The sequence below is a fragment of the Pteropus alecto genome, unplaced genomic scaffold (genome assembly GCF_000325575.1).
Source record: "Pteropus alecto unplaced genomic scaffold, ASM32557v1 scaffold95, whole genome shotgun sequence".
In the NCBI taxonomy this organism is placed as follows: Eukaryota; Metazoa; Chordata; class Mammalia; order Chiroptera; family Pteropodidae; genus Pteropus; species Pteropus alecto.
Window position 1 is genome coordinate 1649737 of NW_006441071.1, and position 13990 is coordinate 1663726.

Genomic DNA, 13990 nt, shown 5'->3' on the forward strand with positions numbered 1-13990 from the left:
GCGATGCCTTTCAAATAGTTTCTTATTTTTTGTTTCAAACCCTGGACCCGTCTCTCACCAAAGAAGTTTTCAAGTGAGTAAAAATTATTTAATTTTCTTTTTGTTAGTGACTACTTCTTAAATTTGAGAAAAGACTATGCCTTGATATAAGCCAGAATTTCAATTTTGGCCTTTAAATATTATTTTGAATGGATGTAACAAAATTCAGGTTTGAGTCTTACAAATTTAGTGCTTAACCTTTATAAATCTGAGTGATTTTTCTTTGGCACTTATCTTAAAATCATTGTATATTTCACAGGTAAGTTGGATTTTGTTTTATAAATTAGTTCCTGCATTCTTCGTAGTCTTAATTATTAGGCAAAACAAATAACTGGTCTCAATTTATCTATGCACTCATTTTGCCTTACTTTTTTTTGTTATTAATTACCTTCTTGTCTTATTCCTTTTCTTGTAGGCAGTGTTATTTTGTCTCTTTAGTTTCTAGGTCTCTGTAAATCCTTATTATTTTTGGTAAAGTGTTAAATGCTGTAGGTAAAAATTTTTATTAAGTTTAGTCGATTATTATATACTGTTGAATATTAAATAATTTAAGAAGGAGATAAAAATGTGAATACCCACTAGCCTTGGTTCCAGGTTATTTTACATGTGATTTGGGTTTCTTCTGTCAGAAAGAATGTTCAAATTTGTTTTAATGTTTATATTTTGCCATCATCCTCTTAACATAGAAAAGCAGTAAGTCTATTGCTTAGGGTATTGTTTTTATTTTTGATAACTTATTCGTAATATTTTGCCTTCAGTTAAAGTTATGAGTGACCAGGAGAATAGATATATTTGAAACATTTTTTGAAAATCTCTATCATTATGGTTTAGGGCTTTGTCTGCCCCCTCCCCCCAAATAGAATTTCTGAAATTTTCCCCTGATTATAAACATAATACAGCTCATTTTAAACAATTCAGAAAATACATAAAAATGTAAAGAAAGGATGTGGTTCCATAGTGTAGTGGTTAGCACGTCTGCTTTACATGCAGAACGTCCTGGGTTCGTGCCCCAGTGGAGCCACAGTCCATAGTCTACGGCCATGCCACCCTGAACAAACCCAATGTCTGATCTTGGAAACTAAGCAGGGTTGGTCCTGGTTAGTACTTGGATGGGAGACCACCTAGGAAGGCCAAAGTGCTGTAGGCATAAATAGTAATTAAAAAAAAAAAAATGTAATGAAGGAAGTAGAAATCACTCCTAAACCCACCAACCAGGGAATATTACTGGTGATATTCCAGCCTTCCAGTCTTTTTTTCTGTGCATACTTAATTTTTTCTATGAATATAGAATTATGTTTTGTTATAGAAATATGAAAAACATAGGGTCCTAAACAAATAATTATGCCTCAGGATAAAAATTTACAGATAAAACTGATTATCATGGGAAAGCAATAAGTAAATTTTAAAGTCTATTATTTTTAACTAAATCTGAGGCAAAGCTTTTTGTAATAATTTTATATCTTGTTTATCCACAAAACAATAGTATCCACTGACCATGATATAGGGTTATCTCCAGGAATCAAAAGCTGTCATGCCATTCCTTCTGTGCTTTTCATTTATAACCATTTATGTTTCTCTTTTTTTTCAGGCTTAACATACTGGGTTATTTATACCAAATTTATGTATTAGTCCAGTGAATCCATTGAGAGTGTTCTCATTTTTAGCTGATTTTTAGTAATTTTAACATTTAATATATGTATTTATTGATTATTTGCATGAAATTGAATTCAACCCTGTAGATCTTTATAAAGAAAAAGACTCCATTTCTCACTGGTTGGTGTCTCTTTAGTTGAAATTTACAAATGTTAGCCTTGATTCATTTAGCATTATTGTTTTTCATATAGGAGATATATTCAATATTTTTAAATTTTGCTGTTTGCTCTTTTGTTCATAATTCTTTGCTCTTATTTTTGTTTTTAAGACTTTGTTGGCCTCCATTTGACCAAAAAACTGATACTGAATTCCGGAAACATTGCTATGAATGGTTAAAAAAGATTTCTGTAAGTATTCTCTTTCTGGAAGATGGAAATCTTAAGAAGTTAAAAACTACATTATTTTTTTTCTAACTTTATGGAGGTACAATTGTATATTTTTTAGAGGTGAAATATTTTTAATGCTTTTATGCTAACAGTATATGCAAGAAAATATTAATTAGAACAATACTTTTTGCTGGTTTTTGGTTGGGATTCTACATATTTCTAGGAAACTGGTTTTGCTGGCTATGTGCATTGGAAGTAAGTTTTTGAGTTCCTTGGAGTTTGTATCACAGTTTTTATTTAAATAAAACTTTTCTGACCATACATTATTTTAGCTTGTGTCCTCAAATTATATCAGTAATTGTCCTCACTTTATATTGTAATTATTTTTTGTGACCAAGTCACCCAAGAATTTAGAAAGATTCAAAAATTAAACTTTGTTCAGATGGAATCATCCTAATCAATCTTATTATGCTTCAGAAACAGTATGAGGTAAATATAAAGGTTTTTGTTGATAAGGTCTTCAACTCATCTTATTTCTTTTTCCCATAGGCTGAATGTGGAAGTAGCTTTCCTCAAGTTGTTGGTTCACTATTTCTTTCTCCTGGTGGTCCTAAGTTTATTCATCTGATGTATCATTTTGCAAGATATGTTGCAATAAAATATATAAAAACTCATTCTAAAAGTAAGTTAAGCTTGTAGTAGGAAATTCTTTTGTTTTGTTTCATAAATTTGTAAATTATCATTCACAGTTTGTAAATTATCAAGAGGTTTTCATAAAGCAACATAAGATAAAAACATTACCTCAAAAGGCAAATAATTAATATTCTACTGGAATTATAGTTTGAAATCCTCTCATAATGAACATAACACTTCATCTTAGCCAAAAGGCTGAGAAGCAATTTTCATGAACATAAACTATTCAGATTATTTTATTATGTTGTAATACAGGAATTGGGAAACATTTTCTATATAAGGCCAGATAATAAATATTTTAAGCTTTGTAGACCACTCAGGGTCTCTGTCACATATACCTCTCTGTTTTATTTTAATTTTTTCACTTTTAAAATATAACCCTTTAAAAATATCGAAAGCATTTCCAGCTTGCTGACCTCAGAAAAACAATCAGTGGGCCAGATTAACCCTGCAGGTTATAATTTGCCTCTAATACATTGTATTAAATGTGTTGAATTTGTTTGAGATTTATTTTGGCTACTGGAACTTTTTTTATTAGAAGTTGCATTTTTAAATGGATTTGATCTATTTGCTAATTCATAGAAACAAAATATGTATTGGATATTTAAACTAAGACTTAAAAGAATGCTATTTGTAGCTTATTAAATATATGCTGCTCTGTTTAATGGGTTTATACTCATAAAATGTGGACAAGAAACTATAGAAAAGTTGGTGCAGTAAACTCCATCCATCTTCCAGTTTCTAGAGACAGCCATTGCTGACATTTCTGTTTATTTTCTTTTGTTTTTTTTTCTGTTTTTTGCATGTATTACAGCTATACATTTTAATTATTTTGAATAAGTACTGTTTCTTATGATTCAGAAATCAAAATGTGAAGTCTATCTTCTACCTCTATTCTCTTACTTCCTAAATTCCCTTCTTCCAGCCACTGTAATCAGTAATACAAGCAAATATGTATATATTCTTTTTTTTAAACCCTAAACCCAGAGATGACATATATCTGGTTTTGAATCTTGTGTTTTTCACGTAACAGTATATATTAAATATCATTCCATGTCAGTTCATAGAGCTTCCTTATTCTCTTTTTCTCTCTTTAGAACTGCATATTTGAATGAATGTGCCACAATGTATTTAAATCAGTCTTCTACCGACAGACATTTGGCTTTTTCCCCCTAATCTTTTGGTATAAAAACAGTTCTACATATATCACTTTGTGTATGTTCAAGTGTGCATATATGTGCACATATATATGTACACACACATTCATATCTAAAAGTATTTCTGATTGAAAGCAATTCCAGTCAACATGTTCAGTCTTTGGATGACTTCTACATTAAGCAAACTCATCTCATGTTAAATATTTGGAAATTGTGGTGATTTTTTTGGAGGTAATGCTAGGACCTGGATTAGTAATGTTAAGTGTAGTGTGGGATCCTTGTTTTCCAGAATATCCATCTTTATTGTACTAAGCTATCTTAAAGTAGGATTTATTAGACTTACATGTAAAAACTTGGACTCTGAAATGTTTGGTTGGATTGTTTTCAGGGTCTGCTTTGAACTTTAGTAACATAGCCAAGAATTACTTGGGGAATGGTAACTGGTTTTATTTGGTTGTCCTGTCTTGTACTTACTAGGAAGAAAAGTAAGCTGATGGAAGCAATAGAGGTGATATGATCTCACCTCATCTATTTTAATTGATTTTCTTCCTTTGTCGTTAAAAGATCTTATTAAGAAGTTGCTCATGTATGACAGTGTATTCATGGATATATCAAGCTATGATAAGAATTATTTTGGGCAGATGGACTATAAAAAATTTTAATTATGTGAAACAACTTCAGATATCTTTTTTTAGTTTTTTATTTTAAAAATAGGTCATCCTTGCTTTTATTGAAATTAGTTGTATCTTTTTGTGTATGTGGCATGTCAGCCTTTCAAGAGTTGCCAGTTTCATGAGGTTGTTAATCTCTTTAAAAATTAATAATTTATAAATAATATAAATAATAATTAATAAAATCCAACATTTTTTGATATTTATTAGCTTATAAATCTTAAGTTTTTTATGATCTTATTTGTGTTCCATGTAGATTCATCCATACGATTTTCAGAGACATTTAATACAAAGCCACAGGATTTGCACATGTGCATTGCCAGGTGCCATGTAGCACGTAACAGATTTTTACAAATTTTACAAAGAGAAGATTCTGTTTTTCAAAAATATCAGGAAAATGCACAGTAAGTAATACTTTGATATTTAGAAAATGAAAATTTCTTTCTTTTTGAACGAATGTCATCAGTATACCTTCAGTGGCAATAATCCCTTGCTGTTATCTTTTCATTTTAAAGCTAGATAACTTCTGAATAAAATGTTTTAAACTTTAGATACACTGTAAATGAAAGTTTAGAGAAAATGAAAAGATCACTTTAGTTCAAGAACTCAGTTTTTTAAGCAAGTTTTTTTTATAGCATGGAAATCTATTTTAAAGCTGTATAGTGTTCATTCTGTTTTGTATCCTTTTTTCTCATAATGTTCTGTAAATTTTTCCATATTGCCATACTGTATTACTTATATTGTCTACCTGATAGTCTGTCGAATACCTACTAAGTAGGTATTCTGTAGTTTCTTTAACCATTTCATACTATTTTATATTTAAGTTCATCTGTTCAACAATTTTTTTTGAGTTACTTCCAGATACTGTTTAGGCACTGGTCCTGCAGCATTAAACAAGACAGGCAGGGTTCTTACTCTCAAGAAATAGTGTCTAATGTTTTGCTGTTATTAACAACTACAGTAAGATAACTTTTTAAATGCTATTATCTATTACAAAAGCTAAAAAAAATCCTTCGAAATTGCCTTACAAATGCACTGTTGCTTAACTCTTTTAGTTAACATTTAAATTTATGCCCTACGTATGTGAGACAAGGATAAGAGAGCAGAGTAGTCTTACTAAACAACATTTTTACTCAAAGTCAGAGAGTATATGAGCGAAGTGCTAATCCATCTCAATAGCAGCCCGTATGTTAGACCACTCCTGTAACTCTAAATGAGAGTGTAGAGTCCTTTAGCTGGCAGCTGGGTATATATGGGAGAGGAGTCTTCAGAAGCCTTGAGCAAAGATATGAAAGGGGGAAAATATTAAAGTGCCTGTACCATTTAGTTGTAATGGGATTACAGATGGTCCTTGACTTATGATGGTTAGACTTAAGATTTTTCAACTTTATGATGTCGTGAAAGCCATATGCATTTACTAGAAACTATTTCGAATTTTGTATGTTAGTCTTTTCCTGGTCTAGTGATATGTGTTATAATCTTCTTGTGATGCTGGGTAGCGCAGTGGACTGAAGCTCCTAGTTAGGCAAATGATCACGAGGGTGAACAGCCGACACTCTAACAGTATACTGTGTGGCTAGCATTTTTTGGATATCGTGTTTTGCGGTTTTCACATTGGTCATATCTATAAAATGCCTATCTGTGTCTCCTGTTTATGGTGAGAAGAAGGGGGAAAGCAATTACTTTTGAGAAGAAACTCAAGATAATTGCCCAAGTGTAGGCTAATATGAGTGTTCTGAGCACATTTAAAGTAGGCTGGCTAAGCTATGATGTTAAGTAGCTTGAGGTGTATTGAATGCATTTTTGACTTAATGATATTTTCAGCTTGTGATCAGTTTATTGGGATGTGACCCATTGTAAGCATCATAGTTATCATTTTGTGTGTTTTCTTGCAGATTGTCACTTAAACAAGTAAGAAATTTGAGATCAGAATATATGGAACAGCAAAACCAAATAAAGTAAGCAGCTTTTATTTATTTATTTAATTTAAAAAAAATAAGTGACTTTTTTTTAAAATAAGTGACTTTTAGAGCTGAAAGTTGCCATGCATGTTAGTTTAGTGCCTGTATTCTATAGATAAGGAAACTGAGAGTCCCAGAAACATAAATAATGTATCAATAATTATATGATTTTGGTGTAGAACATAATTCTGAGCCCTAGTCCAGTTCTTCTAATAAATTATTGCTTTGAGCTATAATTTTATTTGTTTTTAATTGGAACGATTGTGGATTTGGAGATCAATTAGCTCTTTGGTTGATAAATTATGTGATTTTTTTTATTTTAAGTGACTAACGAGATTGTTTAATTTTTAACTAGAACGGAACCTTTTGAAGACGAAGGTAATATACAAGAGAAAATTCAAAAGGTGAGAAAACTTTGGAAGAGAGAAATGTAATTTTTCATATTTTTGTGATATGCAGTGTTTGCTGTTTGCTTACTTAATTGGACGCTGTCATTTCTTTTTGTAGCATTGTTACTTTTTTTTTGTACTCATGATATCTATATGGAAAGGTATTAACATGGTGATATCTATATGGAAAGGTGCCTCTAAAATGTTTGAATATGTTGGAAAAAATTAGCTTATGATATATAAGACTAAATTTATACAAAAGCAGTTTTAAATACAGTTAAAATCTTTCATGCCAGAAACAATTTAGTTCAGTTTGATTATATCTTAATCAGTATTTTTATTTATCTAAATTAAACACATTCACTGAAAGGAGATGGTAAGTAGGGAAGAAAAATGAGTTACATTGAGTTACCAAGGCTGGCTTGGTAGTAGGAGGAATCTGGCAGATTTAATGGTCTGAGGCTTTCAGAGGTTGGCTTTGATATGGGACAGGAGTGTTTTCTTAGGACTTCTTTGTGTTTAGATGACATCTCAAGCCCTTTGTTCTGATTTTGAGTATTAACGTGGCTTCTCAGGCACTTTGTCACTGGAAAAGGTGAATCCTGTTCTTAGGAAATAATGTTCATTCAGTGAATATTGATCACCTTCCATGTGCCAGACATTCTGCTAGATATTAGAGCTACAGCAATGAAAAAACTGGCTAAGTCACTTTTTTTCATGGAACTTCCAGTTTAGTGAATATGAATAATCCTATTACTGAATGCAGTATCTTTGTAAATTTTATAGGTTGGTATGAAACCTGTTAAAGTTTTCACAGCAATTTCTCCTGAGTTTGGTTAATGTTCAGTTTCAACTTTGAGCCATTGACAAGGTAAAATTTCTAGACTTGAAAATTCTGAGAATCAGATCCTGGATTTTTTAAGTTCATCAAAAAATGCCATCCCGTAAGACCTCTAGACTGTCCTCCAATGAGTCTTCCTTTGGACAACTTTACTTTACACTATGGGAAGACAGACAGCCTCATGGGTATAATTATGGTATTTCCCTCCTTCCCTCCCACTTTTGTAAGTTCTGTTGAGGAAAAACATATAAAAAAGTGTAAAAATCATAAATGTTATAGTGTGACAAAATATCACAAAGTGACACGTTTGTGTAACCAGCATCCAGTTTAAGGAATAGAAGGTTACCAGCATCCCAGAAACCTCGAGCCCCTTTTCATTCACATCCATTTCCTATATCCTCAATTCTCATACAAAAGAATAGTTTTACCTATTCTTGAACTACTTATATAAATTTATATATATTGAAAATATTTTGTTTGACTTCTTTCACTCATGCTGTTTTATACATAGTGTTGGTGTATAGTTGTAATGTGTTCATTTTTATTGCTGTATAGTGATCTATGAGTATAGCACAGTATACTCTTTTTACTCTAGGTAGATTTTTGGGTTGATTGCAGTTTTTGGTGCTTTTAAAGAAATGTGTTTTTTCATGTTTTAACTTTTTAAAATTTGAATGACTTAAAATTCATGTGTAAGGTTTTTTTTTTCTCTCCTGAAAATCTTTTATTATTTCTCTCTGAAAAATCTTCATTAGATTGCTGGCATGTCAGAATAAAGGAAATGCTAATTTTGTCTTGGTCATATAAATTTTCTTAGATTTGTTTTGAAAATCATAGTGGGCTAGATTTTTCTGAGAAATTCTTTAGTTTTAAAGCCCCTTCGGAAGTACTGTCTGTGCTTTTAGACTATTATGGTTAATTTTCTCACCAGAAGCCATTCAAGGAATACTCGATTTCTTCTCAGGAGTGAGCATTTATTTGTACTTCACATTTCTTTAATATATGTACAGATTATGTATAGACTTTAATATTTTGTTTGTTTTTGTTTTCAAAGGTTCGGTCTTTGTGGGCTTCGGTGAATGAAACACTCATGTTTTTGGAAAGAGAGAGAGAAGTTGTTAGTTCAGTCCTTAGTCTTGTTAACCAATATACTTTGGATGGAACTGATGTTGTTATCAGTGTTCCAGGGCTCTTACTTGACAAAATTGAGAAACAAATGTGTCAGGTAAGCATTTGATACTAAGGAATCTTTTGAGAAAATTCCCTTCGCATAATTATATATTGTTTTTTTTTATAGTGATTTTCTACTGTTTTCTGACTTTATTTTTATGAATATGTCTAGTAAAACTTTGATGAAGAGGGGTATGATTAAGAGTGTGTATATTTATATTCATCAACTTTTATTAATTGTCCGTACCTTGTATGATGTTACATCATACATAGTTTAGAGAGTAGGAAGTTACTTAATAGAAAGATTATTTGGTACTTAGTTCTTTATAAATTCTCACATAGAGCAATAATGATCTTCTGATTGCTAAATGTCTTTGTAAAAAGGCTCTGTCCTCTCTGGTTTCTCTTTCATCTTGATGTTATTACGTATTTTAGTCTTTTCTTCCTTTAGCTTTTATGACTTCAGTATCTCTTCACCCTTGTGGTTTTTCTGACTGCTGTTCTCAGCTTTTCCATTGATTCCTTTTTCTCTGACTTTTAAATGAGTGTTCCCATGGTTCCTTTAATGCCTCTTTTGCTTTCTCACATTACAAATTCATCTATATTGTCTTACCCAATTTCATGACTTCATCAGCCTCCTATACACTAATATTCTCATATTGGTGTTTTCAGTCTCTCTCCTTTAACCCAAACTATATCAAATCATTTCTACTAGTTATGGGGCATTTCTGACTGTTTTTTTCTTGGTAAACTTACCATTTATTAAGTTATCTACTGTATGCCAAGTATTGATTGTAGAATAGGAAATACAGAGATAAAATATTGTTGTGACCCTGAAGAGTTTTCACTTTAATAGGTAACATGACAGGCACTTCAGATTCGGAGTACATAAAGATCAGGATCTGCAAACTCAGATTCCTGTAGGAACTAGGGAGGTATTATGTATAAATGAAGTACACTAATTGTGTGTAACAATAGGGGTAAATTGGAAAGTGATGAGGTCTTCAGAAAAATAGTAATTTTTATGTGAAATCTATGATTGTAAAAATATTGGCAACTAATTCAAATAATTTTAAAACATTGGAACTATGCAGGCCAAATAAACATTTCTAAGTTTGGATGCAACTTTAGGGGCCATCAATTTGCAACTTTTGTTAAAACACGAATTCATAATCTTGCTTCAAACCCTTTCTCAATCTTTATTTTCCTTTCCATTCGCATTTCTTTTATTCTGGTTTTCAACTTTTTGCATAATATAAAAATGTAGTCTAGCATGTTAATTCTTCCAAAATGGTTTTCTTTGGACCAAAATTATTTACATAGTTTTATTTTGGGGTAGACAATTGACTTTTTTCATTCTTCTTTTGGTAACCTTTTTATTTAATAGTAAAAAACACAAATGTCTTTATGTAGCAGTTTATTATGTTAAGAACTTACAGTTCACTTTTTTTTTCTCTGATTTCTTAGTTGCACATAGGAAACGTTTATGAGACTGGAAAACTGAACCTTTTAACAGTTATTCAGTTATTAAATGAAGTCTTGAAAGTAATGAAATATGAACATTGTCGGGCTGACCAAGCAAGACTGGCAATAGACCTTCGCTTCCTTGAAAAAGAAACCAAATTTCAGAGAGAAAGATTATCGGATCTGAAACATATGAGGTACACTAGTAAGATTTTTCGTTATTTTATTGGGGGAGGAGTAGGATGGTTTTGATAATTTCTCATCACAGCTCTTGTGTAGTTAACAACTCTTTAGCTTTGGCAAACAAGTGTGAAAATTTTACTAGTACTCAAAAACCTTATGTCATCAACTCCCAGAGAGATACATGAAGTAGAAAGAAAAAGTGAGGTAGTTTTCTTTTTGTCTGGAATATAATATTAGCCCTGAGTTTAATTTTTTATGAAATAATTTTAACTTTTCTGTAGCTTTTCTTTGGTAGATTCTACTAATAAAACTATGGCTTAGAAAAATGTTTTATTTGAGCAGAGTGACTGGGAGGTATGGGCTGCCTTTAGGAATGAACAGAGAGTGAGAACAGAATTCCTACTAGAGTTTAGAACCAGGAAACAAAACTGTATTTTAAAGATAAATGGAGTAATAAATGTATGATTGCTTTCTGGTTTTAAAAGAAAAAATGGTATTTTAGGTTCTTAGTGTTCATTGTGAGAGTTTATTCAATTTATATGTGATGTATTGGTTGATCTTTCAGTTACATTCTTAAATTTTACTTAATACTTTTTTATATACTCATGTTTTGAATAAAGTTATTTTTTTATGCTGTTATAGGCATAAATTGAAAGAAGATCTTACAACTTTAAGACATTCTATTATTGAAAAACAAGAAGAATGGCATGAAAAATGGAAAAAATACCTTGGTTTGTCTCCTTTCAGTCTAATTAAAAGTTGGACTCCAGTAAGTAATATCGGCTTGCCTTTTGGAGAGTAGTTTAATGCAAGGAAATCTCTCGATTTATCATGTTAGAAATGACCTAGAAATGCTGTGTGTATGTATGTTTGTCATTTTTGCATCTGAGCCTAAAATTCAAATGTTTAGTTTCTGTAATTCTTATAAATACATATTAAAATATTCATCAAGCTGCTGTTGTGATTTGTAGTTAATACTCTTAAATTCAGAGGAGTGTATTAAAACGACAATGAGACATTCCTCTTGATGTTTGCTGCTATTACATGTAAGGCATAGCTGGAGGCAAAAAATAGTTTTCTTGTTCCTAATATTGTATGTTTTAAAAATAATTATAGGATAATTTATATGCAGAGTGATTCTGTCTTTGTTCAGGGGGAAAATCATCCATTCTTAGATTAATTTGGTATTGTTTTTGTGGTAGTGAATAAAATGTGTACATTTCAAAATTATGAATTCTTTGTTTTCAGGCTGTGGATCTTTTACCACCTATGTCTCCCCTTTCGTTTGACCCTGCCTCAGAGGAAGCATATGCAAGAAGTATTCTTTTGCAGTATCCTGCTTCACTTCCAGGTTGGTATTTTTTTCTCTTTTAAACTTTCCTCTCATCAATATTTCTCACTACGATAACTGTTCCTTTACATTCTTTCTTGTTTTTTTATTTTTTCCTCCAATTATTTTTTAGTGTGAAATGAACATCATTTCACTCAGGCAAAGTATACAACTCTGGCATTTAGTAAATTCACAAAGTTGTACAACCATTACCATTATCTAGTTCTGGAGGATTTTCATTACCTCAGAAGGAAACGCTGCACCCACTCCGTATCCATTAAAAGTCACTCCCCATTTCCTCCTGCCCCAGTTTCTGACAACCACTAATGTACTTTGTCTCGCTATGGATTTACCTCTTCTGGATATTTCTTGTAAATGGTATCATATAAATGTGAACCTTTTTGTGTCTGGCTTCTTTCACTTGTACAGTTTTTCACTTTGCACAGTGTTTTCAAGGTTCATCTAAGTTATAGCATGTATCAGTACTTCATTACTTTTTATGAATACATTCTAGTGTATGATTAAACCATATTTTGTTTATTCATTCTTTGATGGACATTTGGGTTGTTTGCACCATTTGGCTATTATGAATAATATTGCCGTAAACAGTCATTTACAAATTATGACTGTTGTGTAGAAGCCCACAATTTTTAAACATGAAAGAATGTTAGTTATTACCTGAATACTTACTACCTGTTTCAATAATTAACATTTGGCATATTTGCTTTAACTATGAATGTTTGTATTTTTGCTAAACCAAGTCAATTCTAGGCAGTGTAATACTTCGCTCTGTTTCACCATGCATTCTCATAAATGATGTTTTCCTACCATAGTAATTCCACACCTAAAAAATGAACAATAAATCTATAATGTCTTATTAAGCTTCCTTAATTATCATAGCAATTTCACACCTAAAAATTAATTTCTCTATAATATCTAATATCCATTTCGTATTCAGTCTGCCAAATTGCCCAGTACTGTATACACGAAATTGTTAATGGGTTCAGTAAATGTAAGACGGATAGGTAGAGGAATAAATGAATAAAAAAGTATATGAATTATATAGCCAAGATGGAATAGGTAATAAGTTTAGTCCATAGTTGAGTTCAGGCAGGCTGGACGTCATGGTAGGACTTAGGAAGAAAATGGTGAACACAACTGGTATAGGTGATTGGTTTAGGAGTCAGGTATATATGGGGCGGACACTGGTTGGAAAAGAGAGCAAGGCTCAGAATAGGTGCTAGCTGAAGAGTAGAACATTTTGACTGCATGGTTTGATGAATGAAAATGACCTCAATAGAACATTACTTATGATAGAATTTGATAGCTCCTGGCATGTATGGTTGGCATTGTGTCCTCACTTCAGCTTGGTAAGGACCTTTGCACTCTTGTTAGAATTAATTTAGGCTCTGTAAAACCATGAAATTGTTCTCATGTCCATTCAGAGATATCTGTCTGCCTTGAAAGTGAGGGCCTATTTGTGTCTGCTTAAGTCTAGTTGGAAGTCCACATTTTAGAGGTGTTTGATAAGTTCTCTGGAGGTAACCCTGTCTTCTGACATTGCACAATTTGTACTCTTGGGACTCCTTTTATTTCCCAAGGGCAGAGCCTTATTCTGAGCTGGGGAACTGCAACATTTTTTTATACTTTTTTGTAGTAAAACAACTTTTTTCTCTCCTATACCTTACATAGTATGTCTTAGTCAAAGTAATTTTCGTTTAAGTTGTTTTTTTTAAATTGTATTTCAGCATATAAAAAATGCAGGGAATAATATAAATACCTGTTTACTGAACACTCATTTGACAAATCTTTACAATATTTGCTTTAGATTTTTTAAAAGTAACATATGTAGTTAAACCTTGGGTATCTGCCATTTCTTAACCTCATTCTTCCTGCATTTGCTGAGATAATCACTATTCTGAATCTTATATCTATTCTGATGTGTGTTTATAAAAATTTTACTTTATCTGTATGAATCTAACAATACATAGTATTGTTCTTCCATTCTAAAGTTGATGAATAAAATGTCTCTTATGCCCCAAAATGTCCAGTGAGTGCTCACTCATTTCATTTGGTTGTTTTCTTCTCTTATCACTTTTATTCTAGAATAATT

General features: G+C 31.5%; 1 protein-coding gene and 1 pseudogene across 1 annotated transcript in view; both read left to right on the forward strand.

Moving 5' to 3' along the window:
• HAUS6 (HAUS augmin like complex subunit 6) overlaps positions 1–13990 on the forward strand; it is a 33172-nt gene that overhangs the window by 4302 nt on the left and 14880 nt on the right. The window contains 10 exon segments of the mRNA XM_006918345.3: positions 1–73; positions 1961–2039; positions 2568–2700; positions 4796–4943; positions 6435–6497; positions 6856–6904; positions 8785–8955; positions 10368–10561; positions 11190–11316; positions 11796–11898. The exon segment at positions 1–73 is cut by the window's left edge and continues 2 nt beyond it. Coding sequence (XP_006918407.1) covers positions 1–73; positions 1961–2039; positions 2568–2700; positions 4796–4943; positions 6435–6497; positions 6856–6904; positions 8785–8955; positions 10368–10561; positions 11190–11316; positions 11796–11898 — 1140 coding nt within the window.
• LOC112485133 lies at positions 1070–1186 on the forward strand (annotated as a pseudogene).